This window comes from Amblyomma americanum, chromosome 6, assembly GCF_052857255.1.
Source record: "Amblyomma americanum isolate KBUSLIRL-KWMA chromosome 6, ASM5285725v1, whole genome shotgun sequence".
Lineage (NCBI taxonomy): Eukaryota > Metazoa > Arthropoda > Arachnida > Ixodida > Ixodidae > Amblyomma > Amblyomma americanum.
The window spans coordinates 28,950,566-28,970,031 of NC_135502.1; the positions used below are offsets into that span (position 1 = coordinate 28,950,566).

The 19,466-nt window shown below is 53.4% G+C and overlaps 1 protein-coding gene across 5 annotated transcripts in view; it reads left to right on the plus strand.

Moving 5' to 3' along the window:
- Window positions 1-19,466, plus strand: part of CdGAPr (GTPase-activating protein CdGAPr) — a 250,190-nt gene that overhangs the window by 205,433 nt on the left and 25,291 nt on the right. For all 5 annotated transcript variants that reach the window (XM_077668884.1, XM_077668885.1, XM_077668886.1 and 2 more), the window contains 3 exons: window positions 12,932-13,150; window positions 18,164-18,241; window positions 19,251-19,329. In XM_077668884.1, coding sequence (XP_077525010.1) covers window positions 12,932-13,150; window positions 18,164-18,241; window positions 19,251-19,329 — 376 coding nt within the window. The remainder of the gene's footprint in view (window positions 1-12,931; window positions 13,151-18,163; window positions 18,242-19,250; window positions 19,330-19,466) is intronic.

Here is a 19,466-nt window from a genome sequence, read left to right on the forward strand (position 1 = left end):
GCCACCAGGTGGCGCCTGAAGAGTAGCTGCACTCGAATTTCGCATTACCGACTATCGTAATTAGCTGTCAATTTATTCACTACTTCTTCACTGTAAGCGGTGGCTAAAATCTAATGTAAGAAAGGACTGCCCAGGACCTGGCGGTGCAGACAGCAAATCTGCCAATTGCACTGACATATAAAAGTAGCTCCCTTGTCCTTACGAAATCGAGTGGTAAAATAGCAGCATCAAATATTTCATGACTCGCCGCGCCCGCAGCACGCTCCCAGATTGGTCGAGGTGCGCTGACAGTGTCCCTGACAGCTGAAGACCGTGTTCGATATGCCGAGACCTCCTCGTAAATCTTGGGCGTCGACGCAGACTTCCCCCATGTTTGCCGTGCGGGCGATAAGAGCGCACTGACGCGTCTCGCCTGGAAGCCGGGTTCAGTCGGCCTGTGTATGCCGATCGTTGAAGCTGTCATGCAGAGTCCCTTAGGGACGACCCTATCTATCCACCCTGCCGTGTCCTGCCCGTGAAGTTTATTCCGTGGAAAAAGAAAAGAAACTCGTTCCAGCCTTCACTGTGCTGTGCATTGCGAGTGCATGGTTCGTCTCTCGTGCACTGCCAGCTTCGGTTCATCGTAGGGTAATGCACGTTTTGCGGTATGACAACGTATGAGAGGCAGCGTTTCCGCATGCACTGTACAAGCGTGCAGTGCTAGGGAGCAGTTCGCCTCGCCCCAGTAAGGTTCCCGAATTCGCTTCAAACAGTTGGTCGCCACTTGCGAGCTGCGGCCCTTGATTGCCTATAGGGCGGTCCGCATCTCTTAAGACAGCGGGAATAATTGAGCAGGGCGCGGCTGCCATCTAACCATGCGCCGTTAAAGCGCGCCAGTAGCCCTGTGAATTCGGCAGCCGACCGGTTGACGCTTGCTTTTGTAGCGTTGTACTTTTTCTTTGGCGGGTTAAAATGTTTCGTAGCCGGTGCACGTGCGTGTGTGAGTCTGTCTGGCGAATCTGTTTAGCTGTTTTTTGGTCTTGGGAGGCCGTCTATAGAAGAGGATGTCTAGGCCTATGAGGTCCCTCCTTCCTTGCAAGTGGGACCTTAATTTCGATCGGGAGCAAACAGCTCATCCCGCTCACCGCATGTCGTGCCAGCGAATGGCTGCCCACCACCGTCGTGTGTTGCGATGGCCTTTTGTTCCCGCGAGCGCGACCGGGTGCTCGTGCTCGGCGCCGCTGAACCAACAGCCGCGCCTCGCGCGCCACGGCGGCGGCATCGGGGGTGACCCCGGAAGCGTACGCGCGGCCCGAGGTGCGGTATAATGGCAGGGTTGGCTGCTCGGACGGGCGGCGGGATCTGTCTCTCTGTTTGCGCTGCGCCGCCGGCGTCGGTCCAGGTGTTCGGCGCCGCGCGGGATGATACACGGCGGCCGTTCTCGCAACGTCGCGTGAAACGCCGCCCGACGCGTCGTTATCGGCCAGATGGCGCTTTGATCCTGCCATTTTTCTTCTCTGGGCCGAAGGATGTGCGCACACTGCCACACATTCGCTCGTGGGTGGGTGGGAGTGCGGCGCGGTGCTGCATCTTAAGGCTTGTTACCGAGGAAGACTGGCTTGACGCGGCTACGCGACTCTGGACCTGTACGCGGAAGAACTGGGTTGTCTGTGTGGTTGTAGCGGTACTTTGTTTTCCTGCTTCGAAAGGCGCGGGCTTGTCCTGAAGAGAAATGGAAGGTCCTTGTCGAACAAGTTTTGCTGAAGTTCGTGTGACCGCCTGCACGCCACCGAACGTGCGAGAACTGAATAGGAATTACGTCGAAAAAAGCCTGTGCGAGGGCCGGGCCAGCGGAAAGAAGAGAGGATGGAAGAACATGGGCGAAATCATTATCAAAATAGTCACAGTTAATTTCTGTCAAGATATTGGTAAATGTATGAAGTCACAGCGAACGTTGAATGAACTAAGTTTCCCCGGAGAGTGTGTGTGACCAAAGTATGGGATGGAGTTTAGCGTTCCGAAGCGATACATGGGCTGTGAGGGACACCATACTGGATGTTTCCGGGTTAATTCGAATCACGTGGGGGCTCTTTAATACGCGCTGGCAATGCGCAGCACACGAGCGTCTTTTACATTCCGCCTCCATTGAAATGCGGCCGGAATTCGATCCCGCGTCCTTGGACTCTGCAACCGAACGCCAAAGCCACTGAGCCATCGAAGCAGGCGTTTATGAAGCTCATTGCTGCCCGGTGCCAGTGCCCTGTGGCGTTGTCCCAGCGAACAGGTTCTTTGTCCTATGGCATACACTGTGGGCGTTGCAAGGAAATGTGTCCAGTTTCTGTCGGAGCGCACCTGTCGCCGCATTTACTAATCTGTTACCGCCCAGACTCGGAGACGGACTTTATTGGAGCATTGCCAGATGCCAGCATTGTCCATTATAAGTTGGCCTAACATCGACTGAAAAACTGCAGTGTCGCTGTTCGGCTAAATGCTTGCTTACACGAACTCCAAGATCCGTCTTTCTCTTGTTTCCTTTTGTTTTCTTTTTGTTTTTATAGAGAGAGCAGTGCGAGGGGGTGCGCACGCATCAAGCGGCGGTGAGTGACTTTTGTCATGACTACCCCGTTGGCGCACTACATTACTAGTTGATTTGTGGCTATTCAACACTGGTTATTCCTCTATCTTACGTTGGTGTTTCATCATCCCCCCATGCATTAGTTTTACTTACGGCCCAGGGCGATTACACGTTTCCGTGCATATCGGTTCAAGGCCGTCTAAGTGTCCTGAAGGGTAGTCGGCGTTGTAGTTGGGTGCAGGCACCGCTACAACCGTCTGAAATATGGCCGTGTCGACGGGGATGCAGGAAGTATAACTCTATAGCCTGATCGATGACTCACCCGCGCGACTGTACTACGCATGCGCTGGCCGCGCTCCGGCTCGCTCGCGTTCTGTCTTTATCCGGCCGTCCGCATGCTTGTTTTCCTAGCGTATACACCTATACCCGAACGAGGCACTCGTACGGATGAGCGATGCCTGCAGTCTCGAGCTGCCTCTTCCGCGTGCCGAGCGAGCATATTGTGGGAAACTTGGGGCTCCTCCTCCGCCGCATGGCGCCACTCGCGGAACGAGTTTGTTTTGGAAAATGAACTCGTACACTGTAATACCGCCGGTGCACGAGGCTCGCTCGGAGGGTGCCTTCCCCGATGACGCGGATTGCGCTGCGGGACGCGCCCCGTTCAATCTTGATTATCGGCGCAACGGGTATGCGCGCGTATGGCTTGCGGGGAGCGCGTACTCGGTCGGGGTCGATTCTGACACGTTAACCCGCGGGCCCGATTAATGACTTGACCGGAACCGACGTGGCCGAATACCGGGCTGGTAATAGTAACGAGCGTATAACGTTGGCCAATCCGTTCGTGCCTGGAGCGCTGTGTTATAGTGGCTGTTGATGGGGCAATGCTCGGTAACGCGCTGTCTTGCCCGGATGGCAGGTGCCTACCTTCGTTAATGTAATGGCTGTGTATGCTGCACGGTGGGTCCGGAACCATTTTGTTGCGGCATGCTCGTGGCCCTAGGGCCTACCAAGCAAGGGCGTTCTTAAATTTGTCATGAGATGGGCCTTGCCAGCGAGAAAATGGAATGATGCGTTATGCGCGATCGCATAAGCAGCCGCAGTTCACCGTCCTTGAATGCTTCAATTAGACTGTATTCTACAATGAATTAGACTGGATTAGCTGTACATTTCAGTGCAGCTAAACTTTTAACAGCTAAAAATGTAGGGAAATGTGCATTTCAGTACATTTCAGTATTGTACAGATAGTTCCTGGGCGATATTAAGCTTCCGCATCGCTCTGTCCTTGCCCAGTTTAATGTATTTCTTTTTTTTTTCGTCACAAGTGCAAAGAGAAATGCGTCGTTCTCCAACCAGTTCGTGCTCTTCGTTCGCTTTGCCTGCTTGCGAAATTGAAAGTAGCGCCGTCTTTCCTGCGTGTTTTCTGTATTTCGTACTTGTGAGGGGTTACGAAATGCGCGGGACTATTTCCTTCCCATTCACGTTGCATTATCGCGAAGGCTGTCTGCGGCGAGTCGCACGGCTGGACGTTTATAGGCCAAGCTCGTTATGCTCCTTCCTCGGCCGCTGCGGCCGGGCGAAAGAGACGTGGAGAAGCGGTGCTGAGAGAACAAAAACGGGGTTGCTGTCGTCATTTCCGCACAGACTGTGGCGCTCGAATGATTTCGCTGCCGCACGCAGAACTGGCCGGACGTAAATGGTTACGTCTGCGCCCACGGCCCGGGTCACGACCCGCTGTGGCGTTTACGAGGACCTTCTGCCGGGTCGCTGCTGTCGTGGGGAATGACCTCTGAGTCGCGTCAGTTATTTCTTCAGTTCCTTGGAGTCCTGGCCATCCATCCATCATGGCAATATCGCGCCGTTCTTTGCGGCGCAGAGCAGAGTTGGCCGCCAGCATTGGCCGCTCTTCTTTCTTGCGTTCACGACCACGTCGAGAAAAAGAAAAGAAATTGCGTGGCTTGTTTGTCGTGTAATCGGCAAGTGTTGGGCCCACGGCGGACACCCTTATATAAGATTTTGATTATTATTGTAAACGGCACCACCTTAGTAACGCTAATCACTCAGGAAGAGGGGAAACAGAGACTGTTTTGGCGCAGTATCTCTCTCACATATCGTCGGACACCTGAGCAGCGCCGTGAACTGTACTCATGAGGGAGTGGGTTAGGTAAACTGTTTCGCGAACGTTAATAATTGGTTTTTGGGGAAAGGAAATGGCGCAGTATCTGTCTCATATATCGTTGGACACCTGAACCGCGCCGTAAGGGAAGGGATAAAGGAGGGATTGAAAGAAGAAAGGAAGAATTGGAGGTGCCGTAGTGGAGGGCTCCGGAATAATTTCGACCACCTGGGGATCTTTAACGTGCCACTGACATCGCACAGCACACGGGCGCCTTAGCGTTTTTCCTCCATAAAAACTCAGCCGCCGCGGTCGGGTTCGATCCCGGGAACTCCGGATCAGTAGTCGAGCGCCCTAGCCACTGAGCCACCGCGGCGGGTATCGTCGCAGCTTTGTGTGTTCAGGGCAGCGGTCTGTTTCTTCCACGCACAATGGCTATCGGAGGATGCTCGTTGCCACGACGGGCGCGCTCTCGCGGAAGTGGTGGCGTGCTCCGCCAGCTATTTGCAAAGTCTTCTCGCGTGCGCACGCGCGGGCTTCAGTTCTTTGATGCTTCCTGCACGAATATCATCTCCGCGGCGAGTTGTGCCTGTCGGATGAGCAGTCGTCTTCGTGGCCGTCTCTCGCCTCTTATTGTCACTCTCTCCTGGGTGTCAGTGAAAAATGGTGGCTGAGCAGCATGCTGTGAACTCTGCAAAGGTAATAATGGGGGGTGTTGCTGACCGTGCTTGCTTTGTCCTGTGTACTGGCGTCCGGCCCTTCTCCTGCTTCGTACCTGTCTGCAGATCCAGAGAAGCCCTGTTGTTTGTGGCCGTGGACATCCGGCAGCCACGCTCTGTGTTCGCTGGTGGCCTGCTATTGCAGTCTGTCATCACGTGAGGGATGTTAATGGCTCTTCACTTCACCGACTGTTTCCATCCACTACACCCTGGGCTTCTTTCTGGTTTTATCCAACCTTACAGTGTCCTGTGCCTGCCAGTCTCTCTGTTTTGACACCACTACTCCTTTTGCTGCATTCTCTCTGTGCGGTCCTGTGTGCGATGGAACGTATTTACTGCTTGGCGGTAGTTCTGAGTACCATGTTGAGGCGTCGGTTCGCTCGACTTTCTGCATCGCGCTCAGTGCATACGCGTTCGATACTTGTCGCATTCCCGTCCTGTCTGACACGTGTTCCAGTCGTTGTCAGCCGCTGTCGCAGTCACGTCGTCCACAGTGCTCGCAGTTATTTGGTGGTTCCAGTTACCAGTTAAACTCTTAATCGAAACCATGCATGCATAGGCACGTCGCTGTGGTCATGCTTCCGTCGCCAACGAGATATGCAGCTAATATTAGCTATCGGCGACGCTTGCACGATTTCTTTGTTTCGATCCCTGAGCAGTGTTCCATTTCACTTCCGCATGTGGCGTGAACAGTGAACCGAGCTCCTCCTCTTGACCATAGTGATGAATCTTGAAACGTACATCCCGCGGGGAGTTTCGCAGCTATTTACGGCGCTCAAAGAGCACTGCATTCGGTGTTGAGGGAAATATGTCACCTTCCTTTCCGTAAGCGCATCCTCGGGACATTTGGTTGAGGTCCCGCCCCGCGCTCTCCTGGCCGCGCCGTGTCGGTCAAGGCGCGCCCTCCAGCTGCGCTTTTGAGGTCAGGGCGAAAACTCGGCCCGCAGTCGTCGGACGCGTTGGCCCGGTGGGAATTAATCTCCTCTTATTCTTCTATCCCCCCGTGCGCGCCGAACGAGTTGGCGGGCAGGCGGAGCGGCCTTCCTCGCCGCCGACCGACCGACCTTCCCGGTTCACCAGCTCGCGCGGTGCGTGCCGGCTTCGCGGATGCCCCCGCCTTGTTTTGGCTCTTGTGCGTGGGTGTCGGCCTCCTCCTCTCATGAGCGATATAATGGAGCGTGCTGTACCAACACCACCATAGCTGCACGCACGCAACGCGTTCCTGCCTCGCGTCGGGCTCGTCGGTGTGCTTCGGTGGTGTGGCGCCCTAGGCTACCCTAAAGAAACCTATTTATATATGGGTGCCAGATAGTCCCTCCATATGATGTTTATAGATGCATGATAAACCTATATAGGGCTTTTGACATACGGGATGTCGGCCCCATAAGCTTTATGTGATGCGTAGGACCTATGACTCACGGGGCATATCAATTTTTGGTCATACAGGGCCCGGTGGCGGTGGTGGTAATAACACTTTTATTTTCCAACAGATACAGGATAGACCTAGCCTATGCGCCTAGACGGCGGCCTGGAGTCCTTGGACCCGGGCGGCGTGTTCGGCCAGTCGGATTAACCTTGGTTGTATCTCAAGAGTTTTGGCTTAGGAGTAGAGTCTCCGAAAAGTCGTCATTTCTAGTTTCTTCAACTATACCCTAGATTTTTGGACAAGTTCACACCATATGTATGAGATCTGCCCTACCCCGACATAGTTTGCGTCTATCCAGGAACCGTTCCGGGTACCACTGGCTAAGCATAGCCGGAAGGGTAGCCGGAAACAGGGCCAGGGCAAGGTGGGACCCGTGTACAGTGACGCGAAAACACACCGCATTGGAATGTGGAAAGGAAGAACCAGCGCATCGACTACTGTGTATAGTGAGCGATACAGTTCTTAAGTCTGCCCTGGCGTGGGTGAGGAAAAGTGCGGAATGGACGCGGGAAATGCGACGTCGTGACTTAATCAAGCGCACCGCCTTCGTTTCAGCGCTCGCCGCAGACTTTGACAGCTAGCGAATTGTCGCGATGTGTGCATACCCGCCGCGGTGGCTCAGTGGTTAGGGCGCTCGACTACTGATCCGGAGTTCCCGGGCTCGAACCCGACCGCGGCGGCTGCGCTTTTATGGAGGAAAAACGCTAAGGCGCCCGTGTGCTGTGCGATGTCAGTGCACGTTAAAGATCCCCAGGTGGTCGAAATTATTCCGGAGCCCTCCACTACGGCACCTCTTCTTCCTTTCTGCTTTCACTCCCTCCTTTATCCCTTCCCGTACGGCGCGGTTCAGGTGTCCAACGATATGTGAGACAGATACTGCGCCATTTCCTTTCCCCCAAAACCTATTATTATTATTATTATTATTTTTATTATTATTATTATTATTATTATTATTATTATTATTATTATTATTATTATTATTATTATTATTATTATTATTATTATTATGTGTGCATGCAGCGTGCATCCATGCTGCGACACGCGCGTCTCTCCGCCTCGGCGTGCTGGGTGCCTTGCGGCCCACTCGGTTCGAACTCGGTGCTTCGCGGGGCGTCTACTAAATGGCCGCTCGTTCGCTTCCACGCGTTGCGCCTTGGGAGTATCATCAAAGCACCGTCCAGCTTATTCTTCTCAAGGTGCTCCGAGGTGTGCCTCGTTTTGGCTATAGACCACCACCGTTGCAGATCTTAGAAGTAGTGGGTGGTGGGGGGTGATGGGTTCGAGCGGCCGTAAAGCTGTAGTCATAAACGCAGAACTGTCCCATAAATCGACGCTTCCGTTATCAGCTCTGAACGTGATGGAAATATGGCGCTCGCGCTCTGTGCGTTCCGCTCCGTGCCAGCCGCCACTCGGTTACCCTACTGGCACCGTGCTGAGCTGCCTTGCCCGTGCAACGCATGCGCGCTTCCTCTCTCGGCGACGTTGATATAATACCATCCGGCCGCGCTCTAACAAGCGCGCATACGCGGCGTGCAACTGGGCATAGCGAATCGGCCGTTACGCGTGCGCCCAGTGTGCGCCTCGTTTGTTTTCTTGCGCGCCATTTTTTTTTTTTTTGTTACTCACAGGAGGGATACAGGCTAGACCGACTTTTCTTTCTTTTTCTTTCTTTTCGCTTAAACCCTTTCCTCTCGGAGCGGTTGAGGTGTCCAGTGGGGATGACGAGGTGTTACAGCGCATTTCTTCAGTTCAGAACTTCTCGTTTCTTTTCTTCTACCTAGATCTTCTTTCTATCTTCCTTTGTTAATTCTTTCTCGCGCACCGTGCGCGGAACACGGATGCCTTCGGCCGCTCCCTGCTCGCTCTGCGTGGCGGGTCCATCTCTTGGGCGAGCCGCGTGCACGCTGTTGCCTCAGGGGAGGCTAATAGCCGGCGGGCGCGCTTTCCTGCTCTTCTTTTAGGCCGTGGGCCAGTTTTCTGAGGCGCCTATGGCTGGGGGCGGCGTGGGTGGCGCCGAGTCTTCGCACGCCGCCGTCTTGAGGGAATGCGGCTCGTGCTGGTAAGGCAGTGAAATATAAACCAATTAAATGGCGGGAGCACCGTTCCTTGTATCGAAAATTGTCCGGTCTCTTATTGAATCAAATCACCCGTGATCACCAATTCACCTTTATTTTTTTTCCCCAGAGCTTCGTAACTCCGCTCGACATCAGCGCCAGTCACGTGTGCGGCGGCGGATTGTTTACTTTGTCTTCGACCAACGGCTGCTTCGGCCCTGTGGCTGCTAGATTTCTCCCTCTTTTGTGATTTTCCTCCGTCGCGCTGGAGGCGGTGATGTTCGGACGCCCTCCACTGGCTCTCATCCGTCGGAGACGTTGAACGACGTCCTCCTCGCACCGTGTATAGTACGTGGTGTACATATCTGAGTCGCAGCAGTCGCACGCACCGGCCTCCTCCACATTAGTCCCGTGCATGAGATTGCCGGGGCGGGGCTATTTATAGGCGCGCTCCGTCCTCGCGCTGGTGTAGCGGAGAATATAGAATTGCGCCCGTGGGAGGATATATCTTCACGCTGCGCAACGGTTTTATGGCCGCCTCAGTATAGAATCGCGTAGTACACCTCCGCCGCTCTGCGTGCCTAAATGCGCGCCGGTCATTACTCGCGGGCTGCCTTGTTGGTGCTTCTTTCATGCGTGGTGGTTGGTTGGTTGCCGCCGCGGGGGTCCACGTATGCGTAGTCGGTCGCCGCGTGCTCGTGGCCTCGAGGATTCAATCCGTCTGTGGTCGGCGACGCGCGGACGGCTCAACTTCCGCGAGTCGGGCCGCTCGCTTCTTCTTGTTCGTGGACGCGTATCGGTTTTTCCTTTCCCGACCGGGGTCGCGCCGAGCCATCGCGACGCTGCTTCGACGAGCGCGTGTTTCCGCGAATGTTTCTTTTTCTCGGGGCGATCTAGCGGGCGGCCGGAGGGACAGGGCTTTCTGTCTCTTCTGCGCGTATTTGCGGGTCACAAGTGATGCGCCCGAGATTTCCGCGACGCTGGAAAGATGGGGACGGCCTGGGTTCGTCTCTTTCATTATCTTTATTCCATTCTTATTGCAGTCTCTTTCATCTTTCGTTTTCCTTTTTTTTTCCTTCTGCCCGCGTCGTAGACGGGAAAAGTCTGTAGGCGAAAGTTTTGGAGATAACGAACGTTTCTGATTGCCTTATCTCAGATTCACTTTCCAAAGGGCTGGAAACAAAGCTGCCTGATTAGGCGTAGCAATTTGCTTGTTGCTTCCATTTTTTCTCTTGTTTCGATGTTTAGTTTCTTTTTTGTAGGCAATGCTGAGGCGTGTCCAAATCTGTGATAATCGTTTTTTTTTTTCGTTGTCACGTAGCTAAAGCTTTCCGACGATTGATAATGGGGAAATAGAGACGAAGTGCGAGGCAACAACCTCCCTCTGTCGGTCTCACACAGCGCGGTCGTGGAAACAATCCCCGGGCGGTCAGTCCGCCGGGTGGGGGTGGCACCGAAATAGCCGAATTTCCTCCTTCATTGCCTCTTCTTTCCGCTATATATATATATCGCGGAACGCGCGCGATTTTCCGTGCCAAAATGTTTGGCGCGATGCACATCCCCCCCCCCGCGTCTTCGTTCATCTGCCGCCTCTCTCATTTCCTTCCCTGCTCACGCGAATGCTTGGCGGAATCGCTGCAGAAGCGCTCCTAGCGGCGTATGCGGGCGTTTCTGATTTGTGCGACGCCATCCGAGGTGTACGCACTGAAACGTGCGAGCGTCACGCGTGGCGCGGGCCATCCGTCAAGCCCACCGGGGCGTGTGTTTGCGCGGGGTGCGAAAATAACGCCCCTTAATACGCGCCGCATCTTACGTGGCCGACACATCGCTCGCCCTCGAGGTTGCCGGCCCTCTGTCGTTCTTCTTTCGGTTTGTTTTCTTGGCTTATTCCCTGGCGTGCACGCGAAGGCTTGTAATGGCGATCGAGGCATGCGAGCCATTCAGACAGCGCTTGCATACTGCTGCTGCTGCTGCTTCTATCCGACCGAGTATTGATTTTTCCCGAATCCCACCCTGCCGCGCTTTTCTGATCTCGGCATTCCTGTACCCCGTGGGCCGTAGGGGGCGCTTCGGACGGGTCCTCACCAAAGGACGGAGGACATTGTCTGTTCCCTCCGCAGTGCGTTAGCGTGCTGTTACTGCCCCGCTACCTTCCAGTCTCTGTAGCACAGTAGCGACGGTGTTTGGCTGTTGAATTCCGGCTACGGTGGTCGCATTTCTATGGAGGCAAAATGCAAGAACACCCGTATGCTGTGTATGTCGGTGGACGCTAATGTACCCCAGGTGGTTGAAATTATTCCGGATCATAGCTCACCGTGTTCCTGTGTGAAACGTGAAATAAAAGCAAAAGCTATTATACCCGTTACCGTTCTATCGCTAATGCTGCACAACCCTTTTCCACGAACCTATAGCTACGCGTGAGCATTGGCCGCGGCGGCCGTGTTTTGATGGAGGCGAAATGCAAAAGGCGCCCGTGTGCAGTCCGGTGTCGGTGCACGTTTAAGTACCCCGAGCAATCCGAAACGATCCATCACAGGGCCTATTTGTCTCCGACTTGTACACCCTTTCCTTTACTGCGTGGTTTCAGGTGTCCACAAAGCGTGCGACAATTGTTGCTGCTTTCTTTTCCTAAACATTTGGATGTATGTAAACTATACTTTATTTTTGGCTGCTTCGTGTACGCCTCGTTGGGCCCTGTCTACAAGACCCGCCGCGTCGTCGCTTCTTGCTCGATGCTTGCGAGGGCTCCTTGCGTTTGTCCGTAAACATGGCCACTATAGCCGTGCTGTGCACCCTCTTTGCGTCTCCCGTGAAATAGCGGCGTATATACTCTGTCGCTCTGTCATGGTACATTAAGCGGTTATTGATGCACCTTTAGTCTGTCCAATGATTATTGTTTTCAATGTCTGTATATTTGTGTTCTTTCTCCAGTAAACCCAGGTGATAGTCAGCGCTTGTTCGTTTTTACCTTCGTTTTTCTTGCTGTCTTTGTTGCACTGTGTGCAAAATGAACTGGTACCAACTCGCCCAAATTTCTGCTTTACTTCAAAATTTAGCCTAGTTTCCTCAGCACGGCACCCCTCGTCCGCTTATATAGAGACACGGTAGCTTAGCGCGCATTATATATGTGCAATATGAAAGGGGTCACATTATATTAGCGCAATGTGAACAGTAACTCCCCAAGTATGGGCGAGAAGCCATACCTTCTTTTTATTCTTTAAGTAATGCTGGACGCGTGAGTTCCTTGATGTCTTTGCAAGTTGGATGCAGAGGTAAATTTGGTGCTCATTGTTTCCTTCTGTATTGCTCGTAGCTGCAAGGAAAACCGTCTGGAAGGCGGTGCTGCGATCACAACTCTATTTCTCGCAGAATTAGCGTCAGGCCAGACTCGGGTTTGCCCGTAGCTGCATGCAAGTTTCTAATTGCTTCAGGCTCTATGCGCATACAGCTAGGTGCCGTCGGCAGCGCATGGTATCTGTTCTTGTCGCCTCTGCATAGAAGATACACGGGAGGGGGGCACATAAGTGCGCGTGCCATTAGCATATAAATTTGCCGTCCTGCTGATTATTGGCTCGTATGCGTGGTCCACTCGTGGCGAGAAACGGCGGAACCCGGGATGCATACAGAATTGAGCTCGGAGCAGCACTCCGTGGATTTGCCTTTTTCGCATCCTATCTTCCCCCCGCGTGTGTTGCGTGTATAAATACGCGCGTGCCTCGCGGCGGGCCCGGCTGGGCTAACCGCGCTCCACCCGCCGGGGCGCCTTGCCCGAAATGGAACAGAGTGCGTATTTGCCCGCGGGACGCCGGGCCCAAGCGGCGATGGGACGTGCTTGTGCCGTATTAACGCGGATTTAGCCTGTCGGGGACTTTGGACTCCGCCAGACGGCTGCCATGGTATCATTGCCTCACCATCGCTGACGTTTTGTCTTTTCGCTTATCGCCGCGTCAAAGTATTGCAGTGTGAAAATTTTTGTTCGGTGTGAATAACCTCAGTTTGGACGTGATGCCGATCCCTTTGCTGTGCTGTTTTAACCTCGTTCTCCCTCTGGGTGTATGCACGCAGGCGGTTGTGCGGGAGCTGCTGTCCGACTACCTGTGCCGCTTCTCGTGCCTGGTAGGCAACCTTGTGAGCTGCGGCTCGGTGCTCAACTGGCTCGAGCTCGACAACCGGGGCCACCGGCTGCTGGTGACCGACGAGTCGGCCATCAACACGCCCGCCGTGGCCGCCGCCTACGTGACGCGCAGCTACGCGGCACAGGCGCCCGACGAGATCTCCTTCCAGGTATCGTCACCGTCATCATTCGCGCGCAGTGTTTTCTCTCCATTGCGCGGTTCGGTGCGTTCTTTTTGGGCTGCTGTTGCTGCGCGGGATGACAGAGAAGCGGCCTTCAGCGGATGCGCACTCGCTTGAGCTGTCTCGTGTTTCGTCCACCGTGTTTTCGGCCCCGGAGTGTCTGGCGTGTCGCACGCATGCACATGTTCGCACCGAATCGTCCCTGCCTTCTTATCGGCACCAGCGGCGCGCGCACCACATGGCGACGTCTGCTGCGAGCGAGCGGCAGCAGATCTTGCGTCACAACCGCGCAGCGCGTGCGTACCAAAAGCTTTACGGCTTCAATCGAGTGCCCGGTTATAGGGTCTGTTCGGCTACGAGTGGCGCGCCACCCAGCTGGAACAACTTGCGCGAGAGGGCAAGTGCAACTTGTGGGCGGAAGAGCACGAAGCCGTATTGCTCGCTCGCGCTCCATTAAGCTGTTAAGTGACTTTCCAAAAGCTGCTAGTATGTGTTCGGGCTTAGGTGCCGGAAGCCGATGTCGCTTTGCCGGCCTGACGTCCTTGTTCTGGCCGCGAACGCTAATATTAAGGGTCACATTGTGTGGGACTGTCGCGCGACAAATTCCAATTCATAATGGCCAGCTGGCACCCCGACGTCGGTTGTTTGAGAAATTACGAGACTCGAGTTAGACTGAAACCACGCTCACGCAGGAGCGAAGGATGCAAAGAATTCCTATTCGCAAGTTTGTCGTCCCGCGCCCGCGGTGACGTCATTCATTGAACATCTATATGCGGACGTCGTTTCCGACGATAAGTACTTGAGCTCGAGCCAGTTACGTTCTCCCTTGGGACTACGTTTGATTCGCGTACTGCCGACGGTCGTTGAGGGTAACTGACTGGATTTCAATTGAGGGCAAGCGTAGCAGAGGAAATGGCAGAAAGTTAGGTGACGGATGAGATTAGGAAGTTTGCGGGGAAAAGGTAGCCTCGGCTGGCATGGGACAGCGTTAATTGGAGAGATTTGGGAGAGGCCGTTGTCCTGCAGTGGGCATAGTCAGGCTGATCGTGATGATGACGGCTGCGAAGCGCGGTGTTTTGCTGATCATCATGCAAGGCTTATTGCAATATTTGTAGGTCGCGAACGAATTCCCCGCTGGAATTTTCACCGTTCACTTACGCAGAGCGAAAGAAGGTACCCTGCTAAACAGCAATCAAACAGTTGCCGCTAAGTCAACCTGCGCGATGGGTGGCACACTGTCGCCTGTGCAGGCATACCCGTCAGGACGTGGATAACCCAGCGGCCTTTAGTGTTTTCACCGTGGTTTCGAAGAAGAGTCGACACCACCGCGCCTTTTATGACGAAAGCTGCTGCCCACGCTACTTCTTCGCCTGCCGTAATCTTCGGCTGTTACTGTCGATTTGGCCTCGGTACACGCCGGTATCCCAGTGTTATCCGCGCATCCATTACCGTGGAAGTCTAGGCGAGCCAACGCTAAACCGAGTCCTGGCCGCTCTTTGGGAAACGGGTTGCGCCCCGAGGACGTGTCCCAGACGGCGACCCGCGCCTGTTACCTTTTGCGAGTGTTTCGGGTCTGACTCAACCGAGCACGTCGCTGCCTTTTTGACGAGGCCTGTTCTTGTCATGCTTTCTCGCTGCCATGTGCGCGACGTGGCCTCCGGCGCGCCACACTCGCTTTCTGCCGCCGCGCATTATGCAATTATCCGGCAGGGGGCAATTTCCGACTGGGCGTGGGCGATTCGCGTCGCAGTCGTCGGCCGGCGCTGAGCAGCTGAACCGCGATTCCGAGTTCTCGGAGGCACGGTGTTTGGCGGCCGCGCTTTCCGCGAGGGCGCTGTGCCTATCACCACGTCGCATGAAGAGGCCGGCTTCCCTTCGCTTCGGGCGGCGCCATTTAGACGAACTATTAGAGCTGGGCGGCGGCTGCACTCGGCCCGTTTTTTTTTTGTTTTTCGCTCTCCTCCAACACCATCGTGTCTACTTCGCTGGTGTTTTCAAACCCTGTGTTGTATCGTCCCGCGACTTGGGCTACACATAGTGTGTATAGTGTCCCGTCCTTTCAGGGTCACAAGTCGTCGCCTCGCGAAAGCGTGGGTCGCGTCGTCGTCGATGGCCCGACCGCAGTGCGAGCCACTTAAGATAGCGCTCTCGCTCTCTGCTGGGTTCGTGCTGGAAGCGTCGCGGCCATGTGTCAGATGAGTGCTGTAGGCGACGGGGGCCATGGCCGTGAGAAGCAGGACAGGGATCGTTTTCGACGAACCGCGAGTGTTAGTGCTGTAGCGCCAAAGTGGAAAAGAAAAAAAAAATAGAGGGATCCGCTAAAACGCGCTCCCGTGACCGCCGTTCGAAAACTGCCTCGCTCGAAGTTGACGCAAGTAACGCTGCCAGACTGCGCGGCAGAAAGCCCCTCTCACCGGCTAGTGCCTTGCGCTAGCCTCAGGGATATGCGTCCCAGCTGTGGCTGTCCGTAGCTCTGCCAACGGTCCTGATCCCAGATTTGCCTCGCTGTCTGCACCTCGCCCACGGCCGTTCGTGAGTCAGTCCCCTTGAGCCATGCAACCCTCGCGAGGGTGTCTGTACACTCAGCGCGCTCGTCCCCGAATTCCGTTCTACTCGCGTGCCCCTCTCGAGGCGGGTCGGCTCCTTCCACAAAGGCAACGCTTGGTCTCCAACACCCTCGCGCCGGGCTGAGCCCCGCAAGAAAGAAACGGCAGAAGTCTCGGCCCGTACGTCGGAAAAGGCGGCGAAATGATGCGGTCCATTGTGTCGGTCCCTTGCCTTCTCCGCGGGCTGTCAAGACAATGCGCGCGATCGTTGACTGGGCGTATGTGTAGCGCGCAAATGGTGGTGGTAGTGGTGACCGCGCCTGGGGCAGGCTGCTGCCACCGCGACGACGTCGACGACGGGCATTGTCTTGCGAGCGCGGGCGGCGTGGTGCCATTCATCGGTTCGTGCTGGACGTCGCCCGACCGCGATCTGGGTCAAGGCTTTCTCGGCGTACGCCGCTGCGGCTCCGCTTCGGCGCCGAGCCTTTCGGACCCGCGCCCTCCTGCGAAGCTCACGGAATCGAGTTGTCGTTTCGACTCGCCGCCCGGCCTCGAGAAGCGGACCCGGCGCGGAAGAAAACGTGAGGCGCAAACAAGGGATTATTGTTACCGGCCGCGAGAGCGTGGCTCCGCATCCTGTTCTGCGTCGAGGCGCGCGCGCGCGCGCGCTTGAAAACAAAAAAAAAACGTTTCGGTACCGCGTCTCGACGGAACAGGGGTCGAACACACCTAGCCGTCGTCGGCGCGCGTGCGTTCCGAAGGTGCGCGACCACACGCGGCACTAATCGACCGCTGGCTGCGGCAACCACGCGGGACGGGCCCGAACTTGTCAACCACGCGGGACGGGCCCGAACTTGTCAACGACGCTGGCGCTTGCTTTTCGCTCGCGTGCTTTTTGATTGCGTGGCGCAGGCCGCAGGGGCTGCTTTCGGTGCCTTTTCTAAACCGTGCCGTGAGATCTTTGCCGAAGCATCGCGATTTTTTTTGTGCTGAGTGCGCGAGCGACGTGCACGAAATGCGCGACCCATTTGTGTACAGGGGTATGTGTGCAAGCTTGCGAAAGTAAATTGCGCACCATGGCCCAGGATGATGGAACTCTGCCAATTTATGCAAAGCAAAACATGCAGATGTTAGTGCTTCAACGCTCACCAATTCTAGCGACTGGTGTGGGACATATTTGATGAAAAGGTTGAGACCTAATGCACATTCATCAGCCACTTTGGCTTCGAATTCATGGCTTATCGCTGTCTGATGTGGTTCCATGAAAGGACTTTTTTTTTTTTCTCAAACCTGGTAGCAAATTTCAGCCTTTGGCAAAAGAGACATCTTGCTCATCCTCTGCTCAGTTCTGTTGTGATGCATCCTTTTACTGAACATTCCTTAGCTTTTCCCAGTCTGAAAGTAATAGCTAGTTTCCTTGTGTACTGACCAGGAGGATATGTGTGGAATTGATATTCACTACAAAGGGGTAAACTCAAGAGGGATAATGCACAGTGAATACCACATCATTAATTAAATGCCTGAGTACGCAGTGACGAGTTTTTGGCAGTATACACACACGACAGGAGCAGGTTTCACACTGAAGTGATAGTTCTGCTTCTCACTTCTTCTGATGAAAATTTATGCAAATGAACTGTCATTAATTGCAGGTAAGGGTAAGAGCAGGGAATTATACAGTATTGTGCATCTTTATCGTGAAAACTTTAAAAAATTTTCTCACCTCAACAGCTGAGTCGTTTACGCTGAAACTGCGCAGACCGTGGGGCATTGAGGTACCTTCTGTCTGGTAATAAGTTTGTCAGCGGTACTTAGCTGGTTCAGCTGCGCATGATGCAAACCCGTAATCATCTGCCTTGAAATCGATGAGCCAGAAGCCGCCAACTCTGGGTTTTCACCGAAGGGCGTTAGTGGCGCCATCTGTTGTTTGCATAGGAAAGTGTCACGACGCGAAGGGCGCCGCGGTTAGCATTACAAGCTGCGCAAGTCCTTTGGTGGCGCCACTGCCGCCCTCCGTGGCAATCCAGCGCTGGCGGCTTTCAGTTCGTCAATCTCTGCACAGACAATTACAGAGTTTCATCATTCGCGGCTGAATCAACTAAGTATCGGCATAAAGCTTGCTACTAGACAAAAGTTACCGCAATACGAAAGCTCTATGCTCAGTTTTACTTCAAACGAGTAAGCGGTTGAGACGAGAAAATGTTTTGAAGTCTTCACGATAAAGATGCACAATACTGTATTTGTGGAAAAATCAGTTGCCTTAATACTGTTTGCATCCAAAGGCTACTTTAGGTACTGGTAACACAGGTTGTTGATAGCATGCATTCCAAGGTGCTCAATATGTGCTTGCCACTACAACTGATATCGTTTGGTGCTTTGAAATAAGCATTTTGAGTGCTTTTCCTCTATGTGGTTGCAACATTCTTGTTGATGCCTATGTGGTACTCTTCTGCTGCAGGTAGGGGACATGGTGTCAGTGATTGACATGCCCCCTGCTGACGAATCAATGTGGTGGCGTGGTAAACGAGGATTTGAGGTGGGTCATTCACTTGGTTGATTATAATAGAATGGTTTTACTAGTGAGCAGTCATGTTTTTCCTCCTCATATATCTGTGATAGAGCTTTCAGCATTGAACATCATTACCTGAATAGACTCTAGTATTTGCCTTGGCACTTCCTTTTGGTTGTCTGCTATATCATCAGTGGTGATATACACCAGCTAATTTAGTGCACTTAGTAATTGCCTCAGTTTTATCAGGGCTTATCATTGGATTATGGCATATTTTAGTCAACGATCTGAAACACATTTTCTTGCTCTGCAAACCAAAATGCACGTTTCAGTGGAAAATTTAGATTCGATCCTCTGTTCCAGCTGTGAATCAGGGGCAACTCACTTCAGAACAGATTGGCTTGCCTTGCCCGGCACAGCACAGCCTGAAATGCATCTTGAGTTCTAATTGTTGATTTGAATTTCTTGACACCGTGTCGGATTTCATGCTCTTTTGTAGATCCAAAGCGATATTCCTGATTGCTGATTGGAATGCTCCATTAGTCATTGGGCTTTTAGCACAGTCTTAAGAAATCGTTTCAAATTATGGTGCTGCCAACATTAGGACACCTCACATCTCTGCTCTTTGTTCAACGCGGAAATGTGAAAGTCAGAAGACGCAAAAACAAACATGGATCAACTTCATACCATATGCTTATGTGTTGCATTTCTCAGCTACAACTTTGACATGTCTTGAATATGTGCTGACCCAAAGTAGCCTTGCTCATGGTACTTTGTTTATTGTAATTTTCTCAACATTGAATTAAGATTAGAAGGTTGCCATATATATCATCACTAAGAATCGCTACAGGTGGTTTGTTGACAAAATCTAAAGCCTCACAAAATTGCATCTCAATAACTGAGCATTGCATGTAAGCATTTCAGCCTAAAAAATCGCACTGTAGCTGCTTATTGTCAAACCTGAAAGATGCCTCTGTATGGTCCAAAGTGAGACATGATCAGAGAAGGGGCACTTTTTCTTTCTTTTTTTTTACAGGTTGGCTTCTTTCCAAGTGAATGTGTGCAAGTGATCGGTGACAAAATTCCTCACAACCTGAAGATTCCCACAAAGCCAGGTGACAAGCACTTTTCTGTTCACTTGGTTTAGTTTGTTGGTGTCCTAATGTCTCCATGTTTTCCACAGAGAAAAATTGACTGAACTTCATAGGCAGCATTCATGCTGCAACACTAACTGTTTGCATCCAATTAACAT